Raw genomic sequence first — 19863 nt, forward strand, 5'->3', positions numbered from 1 at the left:
GTCTTCATCCTGGAAGCTCCCCTGGCTTTTTATTCTACTTACTTATTTATTGTGTGTATGTGTGTGCACAACTGCATACACACACACACACACACACACACACACAAATCACAGCACACGTGTGGAGGTCCGAGGGCTACTTTGTGGAACTGGCTCTGTCCATTTACCATGTGTGTTCTGAGCATGAACTCAGGCGTCAGATCTGTAAGCACCGTTACCATGTTGCTGACCCTCCCATTTAATTTTTTTTTAAAGCATTTATTTTATGAATATTGGCGGGGTAGGGTACACATGTGCCTTGCTGTGTGCGTGGAGATCAGAGGACAGCTTCTTGGCTCAGTTCTTTCGCCATGGCTCCTGGGGATCAAACTAGATTGTCAAACTTTTGAAGGAGTTTTATGTGTTAAGCTGTCTCATTAGTCCAAGCTTGCTTTTTGGCTATTCTGGGTTCAAGATTGCAGAAATACTGTGTTACACCAGTCCCAGGTAGATGTTTTTGTTTTGTTTTGTTTTGTTTTTACCCAGGTCATTACTTATATTAGGCAAGTACAGTACTACTGAGCCACACTGCCAACCCCAGTTAATTTTCATTTTATTTACCTATTTGTTTTGTGCATGTGTGTGGTGGAAATGATTTATGGTATGTATATATGAAGCCACAATTGATGTCAGGGATTCTCTGTTACTCTCCACTTTATTCCTTTAAGGCAGGATTTCTCCCTAAACCTGGAACTTTTAGGTTTTATTGACTAGACCGGAAGACAGAAATCCCCAGTGATCTTGCTGTCTCTGCCTCCTTCAGTGCTGAGGTTAAAAGTACCAGAGGATAATGCCCAGCTTTTATGAAACCACTAAACTCCATTCTTTATTGCTTTCGGCACTGCTCCTAAGCGCTGAGCCATCTCTCCAGCCTCAGACCCCAGTTTTTGAAGGGCCCTCACCACAGTCTTATTATAGTCAGAGTTAGAAGGAGTTAATGGGAAGATATTTGTTGTTTTTAATGTTTTTTTCCTTAAATACAAGCATAATCTAGTGCTTGGTTATTCCTTTAACAACAAGCCAAAGGAGAAAAGCTACCTGGAGGCTACTTGTGGCTCAGAACTTCACATTAGAAGAAATTGCTCTGTTTGTTTTAACTTAATTGTTTAAACACTGAAGCTGGGCCTGGAGAGGTGGTTGGGTGGTTAAGAGTACTTATTTGTTGCTGTTTCAGAGGATGCAGGCTCTGTTTCCAGCACCCAGGTAGCTCACAACCTCTGTAACCCCAGAGGTGATCTGCCACTATCTTCTTGATTCTGCAGGCAGTGCACGCACACAGAGCAAGCAAAAATCTCCGCAGACGTAAAATAAAAATAAATTCAAATAAGAATTTGAAGCTAAGGCCGGGAGTATGGTGGTGGTGACACTTTTAATCTCAGTACTTGGGAGCCAAAAGTAGGCAGATCTCTATCAGTTCAAGGCTAGCCTTATTTACATGAGTTTCAGGCTAACCAGGGCTGCATAATGTGATCCTGTCTTTAAAAAAAAAAAAAAAAAGTAGGAGCTAGGATTTTTTTATACCCTAGAGATGCCCTAAAGGCCTCCCTCGTGCATGCTTGGTAAGGATGCTGAATCACCATCCCTAAAACTAGTAGTTTTGCAATAAGTGAAGCATTGTTTTGTGTTATAAGCAAGATGCTATTTTGCACCAAGAAGCCCAGCTGTGTGGTACATCTTTGCTGGGTGCTGTAACCCACAAATTAAGGGAGACAACTTGATGTTAAGGAGACTGGTCTAAAACTGAACCTTGCAGTGTCTCGTGCAAGAGTGAAGAAGTTCTTCATGGACAGGTGTAATTCTTTCAGCCATTTCTTTTCCCTCTACTCCGTCCAGAAGCACAGGGCCAGTAAAGTGGGACTTTGTGGTTCCTCCTGCACCCTGTGAGTCATGAAGAACTCTCTTCGTAGCCAGGCACAGGGGTGCACACCTGTAACCCCAGCACTCAGGGAGGCAGAGGCAGGCAGATCTCTGTGAGTTTGAGGCCAGCCTGGTCTACAAAGTAAGTCCAGGACAGCCAAGGCTACACAGAGAAGCCCTGTTGTTGTAAATTAAAAGGTTAGTGTTGGGGGCTGGAGAGATGGCTCAGAGGTTAAGAGCACTGGCTGTTCTTCCAAAGGTACTGAGTTCAATTTCCAGCAACCGCATGTTGGCTCATAGCCATCTACAGTGAGATCTGGTGCCCTCTTCTGGTGAGCAGGCACACACACAGGCAGAATGCTATATAAATAAATAAATAAATCTTAAAAGTTGAGTGTTAAGCTATATATTATTTATTATTTGCCCTATGATTATCATGGCAGTATTATTTAATCTGCTATCATAATTAATAAGATGCAGACACCTGTTAGATTTTTTAATTGCCTTATTTACCTTGGGCTGGGCAGATAGTTCACCTATGCTATATGCTATCTCAACAACCTCTCCATCCATTTTCTACACCCCATCCAATGTCATCCTCCTTAACCATCCTTATCTGGGCTATCTTCTATCCATAATCTTACGAATACTTGCTACCTTTGGATCGCTTTTTTTTTTTTTTTTCTATCCATACCATACTTGGAGTCCTTCCTCCAGGCCCTCATGGTTTCTTCTTCACACTAACCCATCGTGGCATCCTCCTGCCTCCTCTCTTCCCATCTCTCTGTTTCCCATGATTGTCCTGAACCCAAAGCTTGGGACTTAGCCACGCCCACCCCATTCTGTCCAAGGTTTTAGGCCTTTAATCAACCAATCAGGTATAATGTCTTAGGCAGGTTTACACAACAAGGATAGGTTGATCTAGGCAGTAACCAGATCTTGAGGGCCAGTAATTAGCATCAAAAATGCAAGCATCAGACCAACCCCCAACAAAACCCTATCTCGAAAAACCAAAACCAAAAACCAAACCAAAACAAAAAAGAGCTGTCTTCGTAACTGCCGGTTCTGCCTCTGCAGGTCGGGGGCATCAAGCCTGGATGCTTTAAGATCGGGAACACTGGTGGAATGCTGGACAACATCCTGGCCTCCAAGCTCTACCGCCCAGGCAGCGTGGCCTACGTCTCCCGTTCTGGAGGCATGTCCAACGAACTCAACAATATCATCTCTAGGACCACAGATGGCGTCTACGAGGGTGTGGCCATCGGCGGGGACAGGTAATAGCTGGGAACCTTCCACACAGGAGTTGGCTGGCTGGACATGCGTGCTGTGTGGGTTGCTGTCCAAGCGCTGGGCCCGAGTAAAGTCATGTAAAACTGCTAAATGACGCCTCTTATCTCAGGCACAGACATTAAACTGTAGAGATACGTGTTCTGAGAACTGTTTCAGGGCTTGGATGCTGTCTGCTAGTGGGAAGGGAGGGAGTGGCAAGAGTACAGGGCTTCAGAGAGCCAGCCCTGAAACTGTAGCTGACAGGTTCAAATCTCTGTTTCCCAGTGGGGCCTTATGGACAGGTCAAGTCCTTTGACCTACAGCTCCATTGCAAAGTAAATGCATGAACCAAATGTCCTGCCTCAAAAAGTCGTTGGAGGACCAAGCAAGGCCTGATAAAGTGGCTAACAAAGGGCCTAGCACTTAGTGAGTGTTCAGTAGCTGTCTTACAGTCTCTGTTGCTGTAATGAAACACCGTGACCAAAGAGCAAGTTGGGGAGGAAAGGCCTTACACTTCCAGATCATGGTCCATCATTGGAGGAAGTCAGGACAGGAACTCAAGCAGGGCTGGATCCTGGAAGGAGATGCAGAGGCCATGGTGGGCCATGCTTACTGGCCTGCTTCACACGGCTTGATCAGCCTGCTTTCTTTTCTTTTCTTTTCTTTTTTCTTTTTGATTCTTTTGGGTTTTGGAGGCAGGGTTTCTGTGTGTAGCCTTGGCTACCCTGGACTCACTTTGTAGACCAGGCTGGCCTCGAACTCACAGAGATCCACCTGCCTCTGCCTTTCCAAGTGCTGGGATTACAGTCATGTGCCACTGCACCTAGCCAGCCTGCTTTCTTATAGAACCCCAGACCACCAGCCCAGGGATGGCACCATCTTCCATGAGCTGAACCCTTCCACATTGGTCACTAATTTAGAAAATGCCTCACATCTGGATCTTATGGAGGCTTGTTTTCAAATGAGGCTCTAAGACAGCCAGGGCTACACAGAGAAACCCTGTCTTGAAAAACCATAAACAAACAAACAAACAAATAACAGACTACCAAACAGGCACTTTCTGGGACATCCACTCCCCAAACAAACCGCTCTGGACTTAACTCTGTTTAACCTTTCATCCCCCTCAATCTGCTCCACTTGCTACTGGCCCCTCCCACCTACCTTCATTAGCCTGGAGCTCCTGAATCTGCCCAGGACATCTGAACCCACAAGCAATGCAGTGTTCCATGTATGTAGCGGGGTGTTTCTCGCATGTGCCCGCCCCTCCCCAGGCTGTGCCCTGATCCTCCATCCTCCCTGCTGTCTACAGGTACCCCGGCTCCACGTTCATGGATCATGTGCTGCGTTACCAGGACACTCCAGGAGTCAAGATGATTGTAGTTCTTGGGGAGGTGAGTTGTTGTTGTTTAAGAATTCAAGCACTGTGGCACTATAGAGTTTAAGGTGATAGTCCTGACGATACAGCCTGTGAGAACTCTGGGGCTTAGCGCTGTTGGCAGTGAGCGCCATGAAGGTGGAACTCTGTTCCACTGGCGTGGTCTCTTCCTGTTGGGGAGGATAGCTGGAGCAGTGAGGGCATCTTCCATTTTTTAATCTTAGTGTGTGTTGAGTATTTTCCTTTTGTGTCTCTCTACACACCGTGTGTGTGCCTCATGGCTGGAGCAGTCAGAAAGGCTGCTGGATCCCCTGGAAATGGAGTTACGATGTGAGTCACCACTTGTGTGCTAGGAACTGAACCCGTGTCCTCTGGATGAACAGCAAGTGCTCTGAAGTGCTGAGCCATCTCTCTCCAGCCCCTGCAAGGGCATTTTTTAAACTCCATGAGAGTTCTCTGTGCTCATTCCTTACTTGTTCTTCTGAGAGGGTCTGATCCTGAATCGTCTCATACTCTGGGTTAGGAGGAGCTACTCAGGAACATCCTGAAGACACGTTTATGCACCTAGAATGAGTCTTAGGTGGAAACCAAACTCACTATCTGTTACATAGCCCAAGTTTGTGTGCCCTGGTTTTGTAGCCAACTTTTATTTCATGGGATTTTTGTTTTTGGCCTGTGTCACGCGGGCAGTTTTTCCTACTGTAGGGCTGGTCCTAGGAAGACTTGGAGTGGATTCCACTAACTTGTGGGGTTTTTTCTCATCCCCCATTTCTTTGCAGATAGGGGGTACAGAGGAATATAAGATCTGTCGGGGCATCAAGGAGGGCCGCCTAACCAAGCCAATAGTCTGCTGGTGCATTGGCACCTGTGCCACCATGTTCTCCTCTGAGGTATGAATGGGACCATCATTGAAAGGAAGTGAGGTTGCCGAAGAGGGTATCTGAGGTGAACCATACATCATCACGTCAAAGCCGCTGATTCCTTCAGTAAGCCTGTACTGCTGGCTTCGTGGCTGCAAAGCCGAGCCCAAGTTCCGCCTACGAGTAACCTGTTTCAGCTGGACTCTGCACATTCATTAGCAGCTTAAGACCGAGATAGGCACCAAGTTCTGACAGAAGGGAGGATAAGGGGGAAGAGAATACAGCTAGCGCTTAACTTGGAAGGTCACATTAGGGACACCCTGAGGGAGATAGCGGAGAGGGAGTTGTTCTTGATATGCCAAGATGACTCCTGGGCTCGTGAGACGACTAAATGGGTGAAGGTGCCTGCCATCAGCCCTGACCCCCTCAGTACAGTCCCCAGAATCTATGTGGTGAAAGGACAGAACCAACAAGTTGTTCTCTGACCGCCAAATTCACACTGTGGCACTTGTATGCCCGCCCTCAAAGTAAAGATGACTTGTTGTGCAGTTGAATGATGGTGTACTTTTAAATCTGGCTCTTAGCATGCTGAGACAGGGGGATGATGATGATGACCATGTGAGAGGGCTGAAACAGGGGGATGATATGCCTGTTAAGTTGCGGAACCAGACTTCAGTGTTCGGGTATCCTCTTCTTAAGATGATCTTCTGTTGTGAAGATGATAAAAAAATGCAGGCTAGAAATTATTTGTCAGGCATGCCTTCAGCCCCAGCATTCAGAGGCAGATGGGTTTCTTTCTTTTTTTTTAATAATTTAATTTCTATTTTATGTGCATTAGTATGAAGATGTCAGATCCCTTGGAATTGGCATTACAGACAGTGGTGAGCTGCCATGTGGGTGCTGGGAATTGAACCTGGGTCCTTTGGAAGAGCAGACAGTGCTCTTAACCACTGAGCCATCTTTCCAGCCCCTGGACAGGTTTCTTTGAGTTTGAAGCCGGCCTGTTCTACATAGTAAGTTCCATAGTCAGAGCTACACAGTGAGACTCTGTTTCGAAGAAACAAAACAAACTGTTTATCAACTAGTTCTTTCATCACAGCACTGTGTAACAGCCTGTGGGTTCCTTGATATTGTGTATATAGAGAAGGCACTCGCTTTGTAGACCAGGCTGGCCTCAAATCCACAGAGATCTGCCTAACTCTGCTCCCTGAGAGCTGGGGTTAAAGGCATGTGCCACCATACCCAGCTAAGTGTGTTAAAATTTAAAAGTAATTTTTTAAGACTTAAAGGCCTGCTGTGTGTGTGTGTGTGTGTGTGTGTGTGTGTGTGTTTGTTTATTAAGACAGGGTTTCTCTGTGTTGCCTTGTCTGTTCTGGACTCATTTTGTAGACCAGGCTGCCTTGAATTCACAGAGATTTACCTGCCCCTTCCTCCCAAATTCTGGGATTAAAGGATTAAAGTCACCACTACCTGGCTTAAAAGTAATTTTCATACTTTCTGTGTGATACTGGCAGGACCAGCCAAGGCTATACAAAGAAACCCTGTCTCGAAAAAACAAAAATAAAAACCCATCAAATATTAACTAGTGCAGTGACTGTCCAGTTAGCAGTTGACGTTGAATTCTTGAGCAGGTCAGCCTCTTGATTTCAGAGACAGGAGACTGAGGAAGGTCCACTGATTGGCACCCTGGAAGCAGCTCTGGAAGGAATAGTCAAGAGCTGGAAACTGGGGCTGGAGAGCTAACACTTCCAGAGGGACCGGGTTCAATTCCCAAAACCTACATGATAGCTCATACAGCCCTCTTCTGGCCATTGCGTGCACGTTGTGCAAATATAAACAAGTGGGTTAAATACTCATATACATAAAAAAAAAAATGAATCTCAAGAAAAGTGGGGAACTAAAGATGGGCCTCATAAAGTGGCACTTTTACAAATGTGGTTCTTAAAACACAGGTCTTCAAAGCAAACACCCAGCCCACTGGGGAGAAACCACTTTAAGTCAGAGGAATGCTGTCTATGTCGTGTTTTTTCCCCTTTAGAAACTTGGCTTTTAGTTTTGAGAAATCCCAGGGTTTAAAAACGTGTTCGGTCAGGCGTGATCGTACACACATGTTCCTGAGGCAGGAAAGTTGCTTGAGCAACTGAGCAGCTGAGCAGGAGGAACCTCCTGTGAAACCTCTGCTGAACTTCTGAGGACAGACTCTCTCCTTCCCAGCATCCACCCAGGCAGTCCTCCAGAGAAGGCATTGTCAGCCTCTTCAACAAACCACCTCACTGGAGCAGCTTTTGTCCATCTAAATCTGCAAGGACACAGACGGCGACCAAATTTGCCTGGGTTTAAATGCCACCACATACCACCTGTGAGACCATGAACACTCACTTAGTCCTCTAGAAAACACTAGTCCACCAGAAAGCGCATCAAATGAAGGGAGCTCTTAGAAAGTTCTTGGGGGTGGGACGCATCAGCTGCACAGATTAGATGCTAAGTCAGAGTTTTGGGCAAGGTGTTTCATTGGATGAATTTATTTCCCCAATTGCTTAACTGCCACCTAGCTCTTTAAACCATTTTTTAAAATCCCATTTATTGTGTGTATGTGTGTATGTGATAATATGAGTGTTAGAGATCAGCTTTCAGGAGTCAGTTCTTTCTTTCCTCTGTTTTCAGGCTTGGTGGCAGGCACTTTTTCCCACTGAGGCATCTCACTGGCCCTAGTGAACTACTTGATGGGTTTTCTCTTCCCTCACATTCCCGTTTCATTGGCTATACCCTTACTTTAACCCATAGTCAGAAAGAAGAAGTGGCAGCTAATTGTTGCTCGAGGGATGTAAGCCTAGTGATGTAAAATCTGACTTTTTAAGCCCATTAAGATTTTTGCTTTCATATGAATTCTCCTGAGCTCAAGGCTGTAACTTCAGTCTTCACTTGTTGCTGAGAACTAACCCTCCTGATCCCTCTTACTGGCTGCAGGGATACCAGACATGACTCATATAAAGAGGGTGGATCTTGGACTGTGTATCACCTTGAGGAAGCTAATTTCTCCCTACCTCAGGTTCCACATCTGTGATATTGGAGTTGCCCATCCTGCCTGTTCAGTTGGCATACTAAAGGCTTGAATGAAGGAATGTATGTGAAGCATTTGGCACAGGCCAGCCTATGATCGGTGCTGATGTTTCCCAGGATCCTTTGCTCTTTTCTGGAGGACTAACAGCCTAGTAAAGCTGCTGTTCTTTGTTTTCCAGGTCCAGTTTGGCCATGCTGGAGCTTGTGCCAACCAGGCTTCTGAAACTGCAGTAGCCAAGAACCAGGCCTTGAAGGAGGCAGGAGTATTTGTGCCCCGAAGCTTTGATGAGCTTGGTGAAATCATTCAGTAAGGAGTGGGCACAGTTCTAGCAAACAGTGTGTGGGATCTAATAATCAGAGAGGTCTCTGATGCCCTTAGAGACACTTAACACAGTTGCCCTAAGTAGTTGGAAGGGGCCTGGTATCCAGGAGATCAAAGGACTTTCAATTTTAGCAGGGTGTGGACTCCCCACTCTTTCCTGATCCCTCCTAAATACAGCAGCCCCTCTAACACAGGGGTATCCAGATGCTCTAGTTCCTCTTGTGCTCTGTTGTACCATGGGAAAAACCATCTTTCTTGGCTTTTGTTTTAATTGTAAAAGCCTTAGGTCGAGGCCAATTGGACTGGTGTTAAAACTTACTGAGGCCATCTGCTGTCTTGGTTGTTGGTGGCCATAAATGATACATGGGCTTGGACGTATTGAGAAAGTATCATCTTAGCCAGGTGGTGATGACACACCTTTAATCTCAGCACTTTGAGGCAGGAGTATCTCTGAATTCCAGGCCAGCATTATCTATAGAGTGAGTTCCAGGACAGCCAGGACTACATAGAGGAACCCTGTATTGGAAAAAATAATAGAAAGCGTCATCCTGCGTATCGCTTCTGATTGATAGTTATTGAACCTTTACTTTCTATTCTACAGTGTTTGGGATAGAGCTTAGAATAACAGTATCTAGGGGCTGGAGAGATGGCTCAGCTGTTAAGAGCACTGGTTGTTCTTCCAGAGGTCCTGAGTTCAATTCCCAGCAACCACATGATGACTCACAACCATCTGTAATGGAATATAATTCCATCTTCTGGTGTATATGAAAACAAAGCACTAATATACATATAAGCAACCAAGACAAAAAAGAATAACAGTATCTACATGAACAGTAACATCTCCTGTCTCTCCTATCCCCTAGGACCGTGTATGAAGATCTTGTGGCCAAAGGAGCCATTGTACCTGCTCAGGAAGTGCCACCTCCAACGGTGCCCATGGACTACTCTTGGGCCAGGGTAAGTGTCCTGTTGTGGGTGTCCCTAGGAGTGCTAAGGTAGATTTGGCAAGTGGAGGTGGGGAGTGTTTTCTTTTTTTTTTTAAGACTTGGTCTCTGCATCTATCTCCCGAGTGCTGGGATTAAAGGCATGTGCCACCACCACACCCTGCTAAATTGGTAAAATTTGAAGTGCTTTGATCTCCTGGAAACCAGGCCCCTTCCAACTACTTAGGGTAACTGTGCTAAGCTTCTCCAAGGGCATCAGAGACCTCTCTGATTAACTGTTGGATCCCATGCACTGTGTGCTAGAACTGTCCCCGAGTTTTATTTCCAGGTCAGGTGAAAGAATGGGCAATACAGCTCCACATGTGTTTTGCCTGATGTTGAAGTAATCAGCTTCTAGGTGCTAGCAGTTAGCACTCAGGAGGTGGAGGCAGTGGGGTTAGAAGTTCATGGTATCTTCTGGCCAGCCTGGGATATATGCTCTCCTGTCTCTGTGTTGCCCTGGTTGTCCTGGAACTCACTCTGTAGACCAGGCTATCCTTGAACTCAGATACCTGCCTGCCTCCCCCTCCTGCGTGCTGGGATTAAAGATGATCGCCTTTATTGCTACTTGGTCCTGTGAGTGGCCAAGACATTCCAGGGACATTTTTGTTCTAAGAGCACAAACAGCTCTATGATTGTCACCATAACTCCCTGTTTCTGTCCTTCTGTCTGCTCAGGAGCTGGGTTTGATCCGAAAACCTGCCTCATTCATGACCAGCATCTGTGACGAGCGAGGACAGGAGCTCATTTATGCGGGCATGCCCATCACCGAGGTCTTCAAGGAAGAGATGGGCATCGGTGGTGTCCTTGGCCTCCTTTGGTTCCAGAGAAGGTGAGGCTCTGCCCACAAGGGCAGTAGGGCACTGTGCTCAGGGCCCTGACACAAGAGTTGGGGTGAGCAGACTGACAAGTGTCATCAGTCATGTGGCCACAGGCCAACAGAAAGGACAGAGGTCATTGTAAGCTAAGAGAATGAAAACCGGTGGCCTCAGGAGAGGTCTTGGGAAATTTTTTTAAAAGAAATGGTGACATTATGGTGACCTCAAGATCAGCAGGGATCTTGAGGTGAATGTAACCAGAGGTGCTGGTAAAGCTGCACAGCGGCCCCAGCTCTGCCTGTTTCCTCTGGGCAATCTTTTTTTCTCCCATCAGCCTGAATTGTAGGCGTTTGTGTTTTCCATCACTTCTGAGGTTAGTCTTTCCTTGAGGCTGACAGCTGGGCAAGGCAGTGGGTGTGGTTACATAGCACTGGACGGATCTCCATGTGAAAGCTTTGGGTTCTAATAATGCCTTTGCCTGTAGAGATGCTGTGGTTATGATCTAGGCCTCTCCTGGACAAACTTAGGGTATAGGACATGGGTTTCTCTGTGTACTTTTGCCTTCCCAGTCTCCATTCTTCGTCCTTGAACATAAGGGGGGAGATTGAAGACTGCAGGATGTGTATGGGGTGAGGGCCCCATCTCCCCTCTGGTAGCGGTCTTGTGGGAAGACAGAGCCACAGGTACAGACCAAATCCTGTTATGAAAACTCATGCTGACTACCAAGGCATCATAAACTTTGCTAACTGGGGACCTCTTTTACCTACTTTTAAAAAATTTTTGTACTTTTCTTTCATTGTTTTTTGAGGCAGGGTCTCACTGTGTAGACCAGGTTGACCTTAAACTCAGATCCATTTGCCTCTGCCTCCCATGTCCTCAGATTAAAGGTGTGTGCCACCACTTCTCAGCTAAGCGAAATTCATGGATTTTTGTTGTTGTTGTTGTTTTTTGAGACAGGGTTGTTCTGTATAACAGCTCTGGCTGCCCTGGAACTAGCTTTGTAGACCAGGCTGGCCTCTAACTCACAGAGATCCACCTGCCTCTACCTCCCTAGGCTGGGATTAAAGGCATGTGCCATCACCCCAAGCGCAGACAGCAATTTTTAGAGTTAAACATTTTGACATGATGCAATGCAAAGATACAGTCATTGGCGTTTACATACTGAGGACGTTGGGAGAAAAATATTAAATGTCCCTCTTTTCCATATTTAAAAGTATACATGTCCTTTTTTTTAAAGATCTTTTATCGTTTTTTAATTTTATTCTTTATGTGCATTGGTGTTCTGCCCGAATGTCTGTTGTCTGTGTGAGGGTGTCAGATCCCCTGGAATTGGTGTTACAGACAGCTGTGAGCTGCCATGTGGGTGCTGAGAATCTGGGTCCTCTGGAAAAGCAGGCAGTTCTCATAATTGATGAGTCGTCTCCCCAGCCCCATTTGTGTATGTCTCTTAAGAGGAGAACGTTTTTGTGGTGTAGTGAGTGTAAACAGCAGTTCATAATTTTCCATAGCCTTGAGTCAGAGCCAGGGTGTTGCAGGCAGCATCTGTTGGTGTTGCACAGTAGGACAGCCTGTGTAACAGCCCAGTGTGCCTATTACATTCTCAGAACTAAGGCTGTAATAATGAAGTCACGTGGTAAGCCTGGGCAAGCACTGCAGATTCATTAAAATTTGACGTTGAGTCAACTTTGGATCACTGCACATTCATAAACCTTTTCTGGGCTGGGAGGATGGCTCGGTTAGTAATATCGTGCTCTGCAAGGTTTAATAACTAAGCGTTGTGCAGGCATCAGGAAGGGTTCCACTTGAAATTGGCGGCAGTATCAGGCTGTGGAATAGAGTGTGCCCTTGTTATCACAGCTCCTAGACTTTGTTCCAGCTGTTCTCCCTGTGCCTCTGTGTGCCTCCCTCCAGGTTGCCCAAGTATTCCTGCCAGTTCATTGAGATGTGTCTGATGGTGACAGCTGATCACGGGCCAGCTGTCTCTGGGGCCCACAACACCATCATCTGCGCTCGGGCTGGGAAGGACCTGGTCTCCAGCCTCACCTCGGGGCTGCTCACCATTGTAAGTCCGGCCTTCCTGGGAGGCAACAGCTTTGGCATCATGCTGCCTGAATGCAGCAGACTCCCAGGAGTCCCGGCTGGAGAACCCCAGACCAGATGCTGCTCAGGGAATCCTGGGCTGGTTTGCAGGGCTGGGAAAAGCATCAAACTCAGGGCAGTGTGGGTTTGTTTCTCTTTTAGGGAGACCGGTTTGGAGGTGCCTTGGATGCAGCAGCGAAAATGTTCAGTAAAGCATTTGACAGTGGCATTATTCCCATGGAGTTTGTGAATAAGATGAAGAAGGAAGGGAAACTGATCATGGGCATCGGCCACCGAGTGAAATCGGTAAATTGCTGCTCCTGCTGAGAGGGATCCACCAGATGGGTGACAAGAGACTGTCAGTTGAGTTGGAAGCATTTGGGCTTCACAGTTAAGAGTACTTGCTACTCTTAAAGCGCACCTGGGTTTGGTTCCCACTACCCACAGGGCAGCTCACTGTTATAACTGTACTTCCAAGGAACCCAACACCCTCTTCTGGATTCTGAAAGCCAGCAAACAGGTGATGCACACACACACACATGCAGGTAAAACACAAACCCTCACAAGAGGAAGAAACAGTGAGGCTCTTGACTCCCAGTATGGAGAGCTTGGGCTTTGTAGACAGATGCCAAGTGCAGGGTGCAAAGTGACTCTTTTCCAGTCATACAGATTCATGGCCATCAGGATTCTCCATTCATTTCAGCTTCAGTTTTCCAAATGAACTTGTAGAAGAGCTAAGCTCAGGAAGAAGTGTCGATTACCTTTTACCAGACAGTACTTCCTGTTACAGAGAACTCAGCGACCTGTAGCAGCCGTACTATGTCTGCCATGGGTTGACTGTGGCTGTTCTGTCTGGGTTGTGTGTCATTGTTGGTGAGGCCGTCAGAGGACAACCGGTTGAAGTCAGTTCTTTCTTTCCACCATGTGTCTAGAACTTGGGTTATGGGGCTTGCTGGCAGGTGCCTTAACCCTCTGATCCATCTCTGGCCTTTTATTCACATTGCACTGGCCTAAGCAAGTCAGACAGTTAAACTTGACATGCTTGATTCAGAAAAGTAGTAATTTTGAGGCAAGTCCAATTGGGATGACCCATGGAGAAAGATGGAACCATGGAGAAAGATGGAATATTTTAAACAGTTAGTGTGGTCCTGTGCAGGGCTGACAGTCATGTGAACGTCCTGATAGCATGTCCCTTCAGGTCACTGGTGTCATCTCACTTACTGTCAGCCATGGGGTCTCTGCCTTAGTTAGGGTTTCTTTATCTGTTTGTTTTTTGAGACAGGGTCTCTCTGCACCTTGGCTGTCCTGGAACTTTCTGTGTAGACTAGGCTGGCCTTGAATTCATGGAGATCCTCCTATCTCTGCCTCCCAAGTCCTGGGATTAAAAGCATTCCCCATTACACCCAGTTTAGTTAGGGTTTCAAGTGCTGTGATAATAATACCCTGATCAAAAGCAGCTTGAGGAGGAAAAGGGTTTATTTCATCTCACAACTCTAGGTCAGAGTCCATTGCTGAGGAGGGGCAGGGCAGGAATTCAAGACAGGGACTGAAGCAGAGGCGGTGGAAGAAAACTGTTGAGTGAATGAATGACTTGCTCCCTCCTGGTTTTGCCAGCCTGCTTTCTTATACAATCCAGGACCACCAGGTGGCACCACCTACAGTGAGCTGGGCTTTCCACATCAAGAAAATGCTCCCACGAAGTTGCCTACAAGCCATCTGACAGACATTTTCTCATTTGAGGTTTCTTTTCCCAAATAACTCCTGCTTATTGACAAACACAAGAAAAAAAACAACAACCAGGACAGGAGAGTCTCTTAACAAACAGAAGGTTAGCCTCATTTGTCACAGTTCTAGATTTTTTTCTAAGATTTTGGGGTGCATTGCTATACACTCCTGTTCCCAGAGTATACAGAATTTTTTTTTTTTTTTTTTTTTTTTTTTTGGAGTTTGATTAGATTGCAGAGCAGGTTGGCAGTCTGGCTTGTGGCCAGAACTTAAACCAGGGTAGAGAATGGCTGAGTCCAGCCCCTTCTCCAACACCACAGCTATTGATTAACTTCCATCTGGGGGCCTCGGTTCCTTTTCTTGTAACAAAAGAGAGCACAATGGAGTCTGTTTTGAGGTCCAGATGAGACTTGAGGGGACTTGAAAATCCTTCTGCCTCCCAGCGTTGTCATTAGGGGTGCCACGAGGAACGGTCCACACAGATTTGGTCCCGTGCTGGCTCCAGGATAAGGCAGATGCACTGTGTCCGCTTGTAGCACAAGCACAAGCATGCCCGTTGCCTGCCACATCTGAGGAGGTGCTTGTGTAACTGGGTCTTTCTTAGATAAACAACCCAGACATGCGAGTGCAGATCCTCAAAGACTTCGTGAAGCAGCACTTCCCCGCCACCCCGCTGCTTGATTACGCGCTGGAAGTGGAGAAGATTACCACCTCCAAGGTAAGGAAGGGAGGGTTTCCTTGGAAGATTGTGTGACAGGGCTCGTGTGGTACAGGCTGGCTTTGAAATCGCTATGTAGTAGAGGGTGTTGTCCATCTTCCACACCATACTCAAACAGGACATTTTAAAATGGCGTCAGAAATTGGAGTCATCACGTTAGCAGCATCCAGTCGGTGTGGCAAACCCCTGGCTGAAGCACATCATGGTGGGTCGTTTGTGGGAGGTTAATGTGTCAGCTTCTAGAGGTTCCAGCCCAGAGCTGGACGGGGTGGCTCATGCCATCCCTGCTAGCTCTCTTCTTCCCTCACCCCACCCTGGGTTCCTAGCTTATGAGGTGGTGCTTCCCACAGTGACAGCAGGTCTCTCTCTCTTACTGAATCCTCTGGGAAGTTCTCACAGACACACCCAGGCATGAGTTATTTATCAAAATTAACCATGTAGTAGTAGTGGTGGTAACTAACAGAAGAGCCATCACGTCCGGGAAAAGATGAAAAATGATAACATTTTGAACCTTTTGCCTTCTCAGAAGCCAAATCTTATCCTGAATGTGGACGGTTTCATTGGCGTTGCATTTGTGGACATGCTTAGGAACTGTGGCTCCTTCACCCGGTGAGCGTCGCAGCCTCTGCTTCAGCACTGGTTGATTTTTGTTGCTGTTTCTTCCCAACTGTGAGGTGACGTAGAGAGTACGATGAGGCATAAAGAAAAGACTACAAGTTGCCTCTAGCCCTGCCAGGCACCCCAGCACCCCAGTTTTCCACTGTGGAACTATAGAACTGCCTCGTGGGGGGACGTAGTGTTGTCTCTTAGGCATCTGGAGATGGTCACGGGGTCATTTTAAAAGCAGTTGTTTGTGTGTTTCAGGGAGGAAGCTGATGAATATGTGGACATCGGAGCCCTCAATGGCATCTTTGTGCTAGGAAGGAGTATGGGCTTCATTGGTGAGCTGGCTTTTGTTTTAAGGGTTTTTGGGATTTTGCTCTACTACAGCCCCCCTGTGTAAGCTTCTACCACAGACGTCACACGCATCACCATCATTCTTTTTTAAGTATTGTCGGGGAGGAGAGCGTACCATGGTATACACGGGAGGTCCACATCATCACTCTCAATCTTCATTCAACTTTTCTTGTTGTCTTTATCTATCTTCCTTTTACTACTGGGAATAGTTAACCATTACTAGTTAAGAAAAGTAGATTCAATCTAACAGTTCCCCTCTTTTGACAAGTCTGACTGCTTTATCTATGAAGTGAATCTGGAATTCCTGCCCTGTTTTTGTGTGTGTGTGTGTGCGCATGTGTGTGGTTTCTTATCTACCCCCTCTGTACCCTGTGCCGAGGGCCGAGGGCCTGCTAGGCAAGCACCCTGTCTCCATTTTGTGTGTTAGAAAGAAAGCTTCCCTCCCACCCTCTGCCCTTCCCCATGCTCCTGAAACTCATGAAAGATCCACTGACTCCATTTCAGGGCACTACCTTGATCAGAAGAGGCTGAAGCAAGGGCTATATCGCCACCCGTGGGATGACATTTCCTATGTTCTTCCGGAACACATGAGCATGTAACTGAGCCAGGAACCCTACTGTAGTGAAAGGAAGACCAAGCCTCCCTCCTGGGTAATAGCGGACAGACAGCTGGAAGCAGAGTCCATCATAGGCTGGGCCAGCACCGGAAATAGCCATTGATGTACAGGATGGAGGACCTACACCCACAGGCTAGCACCCATTCAGTCCATACAAAGAAGCTTAGTATTTTTTTTAAATATATATATAAGCATAGAAATTTAGAACCAAGCCAATACTTGTGACATTTGCTACCTGCTGTATCTATAATATCGGAGAATCTAAGCAGTCGGAATAGTGTTCTTCTAGGGCCTTATGATGTTGCTTTCTTTTTTTTTTTTTTAATTAAAAATTTATTTTCCTCTGGAGGAAGGGAATGCAACTTTTAAGACTTTAAGATACTATCTATAGAACCCACTAACACCTGGCATCCCATATCCTATTTGTCTTCACACAATGAAGAACACTGTATTAATCTGATTTTTAAGGATCTTTTTTCTATGTCATGTGTTGAGGGTTTATTTAGTAGCCCACTGAAATGTTCTGTGTTACAGATCAGTGTCTATTCATGTCCGGGGGAGGACTGGTGGGACCATTGCATCCTAGTCATTGTCACACATATGTAGAGTAGTAACTTAAATGTAAAGTTGTAACATATGAGTGTTTAAAATGGAAACGCAAAGCAAAAAGCTGTGAAATGTCTGTGTCTTATGTTCTCTGTTTATGCAGCTGATTTGTCTGTTACTGAAGTGTGGGTCCAAAGACTCATATAGCTGTTTTGCATCTATAACCCACAAAGATTCTAGGCAGCTGCCACCTCAGTCTCTTCTCTGTATTATCATGTTTGGTTTAAATAAACTATACAGTAACCGTGACACAGTGCTGTCTTTTTGTCATCTGCTTTTGGGACAAAGCCATCCTGGAACTCTGGAAGCCAGGCTGTCCTTTGCTGGTATTGAGAGCACCCACCACTCTACCCAGCTCTTCCCTTCAGCATTTTAAATCCTCCTTCACCTCTTGACAAGAAAAACAATAATGAAAACAACAGTATATAACACCCCACCACCACCACCACCACCAAAGGCTGTAAACCCTTAAAGTTTAGGTCTGGTGGCACCTTTAATTCCAGTATTTGGGAAACAGGGGTAGGCACCTAAGAGTTCAAGACCAGCCTGGTCTATGTGGCACCTTCCGGTGGCTTTTAGGACAGCCAGGACTGCATAAAAACAACTGCCCTAGAGAGATGCCTTGATGGTTAAGAGTACCTGCTGCTCATCCTGACGTCCTGAGTTCAGTCCCAGGTTGCCCACAACCATCTAACTCCAGCTCCAGGGGATCCTAGATCTGTGGCCTCCGAAGGCACCTTTACTCAGGCACATGTAGAGACACCTACACATCGTTAAAAGTAATTCTTGAGGGGCTGGAGAGATGGCTCTGAGGTTAAGTGTACTGGCTGCTCTTCCAAAGGTCCCAAGTTCAATTCCCAGCAGTGGTGGCTCATGGTCCTCCTGTAAGGAGATCTGCTGCCCAATTCTAGCATTCAGGTACAAATGCAAACAGAACACTGCATAAATAATAAATAAATACATCTTTAAAAAAAGTAATTCTTGAAAAATCTTCAAAAAGAGAAGGGAAAGCTATTCAAACACAACACCAGTTTATGAAAAATCCACCTCTAGGTCTAGCTGGACATGATGGCTCATGCCTGCACTCAGGGAGGCAGAGGCAGACAGATCTCTGTGCATTCAAGACCAGCCTGGTCTACAAAGCGAGTTCTAGACATCCAGGGCTGCACAGAGAAACCCTGTCTTGAAAAAGAATAGCAAAAAGAAAAAAAGAAGAAAAAGTCCACTTCTAGATTACGCTTCCCGCTTTCCTAATGAATGGTAGCTCTAGCCATTACACAAGCCAGAAGCTTGACAGCCGCCCTTCTGCTCTACTCGGTTCCAAGTTCTGTCGATTTACCATTGAACTCTGCTCTGATCTGTGTGTATCTTCCCTGCTAACTGTTGCCGTTATTTCCTCTTTTGTCCTGGTACACTTCATCCTCCATACAGACAGCAGTGAGATTTAAAGATGAAGTTGAGGAGTGGTAAGATGCCTCAGCAGGCCTGACCATGGAAATATGGTGTGAAAGGGAGAGCTGACATCTGAAAGTCCTTTATCCACAGGTGTGCAAAGGCCCAACTATACTACACACAGCTATATTACATGCCTACGAAGAGTCAAATTGGCAGGGCACGGCGAATGCCTTTAATCTCAGCACTCTGGGAGACAGAGGCATACAGATCACTTGGAGTTCAAGGCCAGCCTGGTCTACATAGTGAGTTCCAGGACAGCCAGGGCCACACAGAGAAACCCTGTATTAAAAACAACAACAACAAAAACCAAGATAAATAAAAGCCACTTTGGGATTTTAAGGAAGGAAGTGAAGTGGCTCGATTTTTTTTTTTTTTTTTTTGTAGCCTCCTGGAGTGCTGGGAATACAAGTGTGCTCCAGCACCTTGACCGGCTTTTACTTAAAGTCTTAAGCCTTTCTTCTCTTCTGAAAATATTCTTATCAGCTGGGTGGTGGTGGCTCACAACTTTAATCTCGGCACACTTGGAAGACAGAGGCAGGTGGATCTCTGAGTTTAAGACCAGCCTGGTCTATAGAGTGAGTTCCAGAACAGCTAGGACTACCTGGCTGAAATGCTGTTTCAAAAAACTAATATATATGATATATAATATTGTTTTGTGGGCAAAAAAGATCCCATTGGATAAATACATGTGCCACCAAGCTTAATGATGTGAGTTCCATCCTCTAATGGAGAGAACAGACTCCATTAAATTGTCCTTTGTCCTTCACAAATACTCCCACACAAAATAAATAAATTTATTTTTTTAGTGTTATTTATTTATTGGTGTTAAGTTATTAAGTTGCCAAGATTTCTTAAATAGCTCATGTTAAGTTGGGGGTGGTCAGGTACCTTTTTTTGGTTGGTTTTTCGAGACAGGATTTCTCTGTGTATCCTGGCTAGCCTGGACTCACTTTGTAGACCTGTCTGACCCAGAACTCACAGTGACCTGCCTGCCTCTGCCTCCCTGAGTGTATTTAGTAATCCCAACACCAAAGAGGTGGTGACAGAAGTATCAGGAGTCCTCAAGGATATTCTCAATGACAGCAAGTTTGTGGCCACCCCGGGCTACATAAGAGACAGTTGAA

At 46.0% G+C, this 19863-nt stretch overlaps 1 protein-coding gene across 5 annotated transcripts in view; it reads left to right on the forward strand.

The window, feature by feature from the left end:
• The window catches only part of Acly (ATP citrate lyase), a 43142-nt gene extending 25609 nt beyond the window's left edge, over positions 1–17533 (forward strand). For all 5 annotated transcript variants that reach the window (XM_060386713.1, XM_060386715.1, XM_060386716.1 and 2 more), the window contains 12 exons: positions 2974–3170; positions 4475–4556; positions 5320–5430; positions 8640–8767; positions 9646–9739; positions 10443–10597; positions 12495–12645; positions 12825–12968; positions 14992–15105; positions 15632–15714; positions 15970–16046; positions 16567–17533. In XM_060386713.1, the coding sequence (XP_060242696.1) occupies positions 2974–3170; positions 4475–4556; positions 5320–5430; positions 8640–8767; positions 9646–9739; positions 10443–10597; positions 12495–12645; positions 12825–12968; positions 14992–15105; positions 15632–15714; positions 15970–16046; positions 16567–16661 (1431 nt within the window). In that variant the 3' untranslated portion in view covers positions 16662–17533. The remainder of the gene's footprint in view (positions 1–2973; positions 3171–4474; positions 4557–5319; positions 5431–8639; positions 8768–9645; positions 9740–10442; positions 10598–12494; positions 12646–12824; positions 12969–14991; positions 15106–15631; positions 15715–15969; positions 16047–16566) is intronic.
• Positions 17534–19863: the final 2330 nt, after the last annotated feature.

The sequence above is a fragment of the Meriones unguiculatus genome, chromosome 7, assembly GCF_030254825.1.
Source record: "Meriones unguiculatus strain TT.TT164.6M chromosome 7, Bangor_MerUng_6.1, whole genome shotgun sequence".
NCBI classification, from domain to species: domain Eukaryota; kingdom Metazoa; phylum Chordata; class Mammalia; order Rodentia; family Muridae; genus Meriones; species Meriones unguiculatus.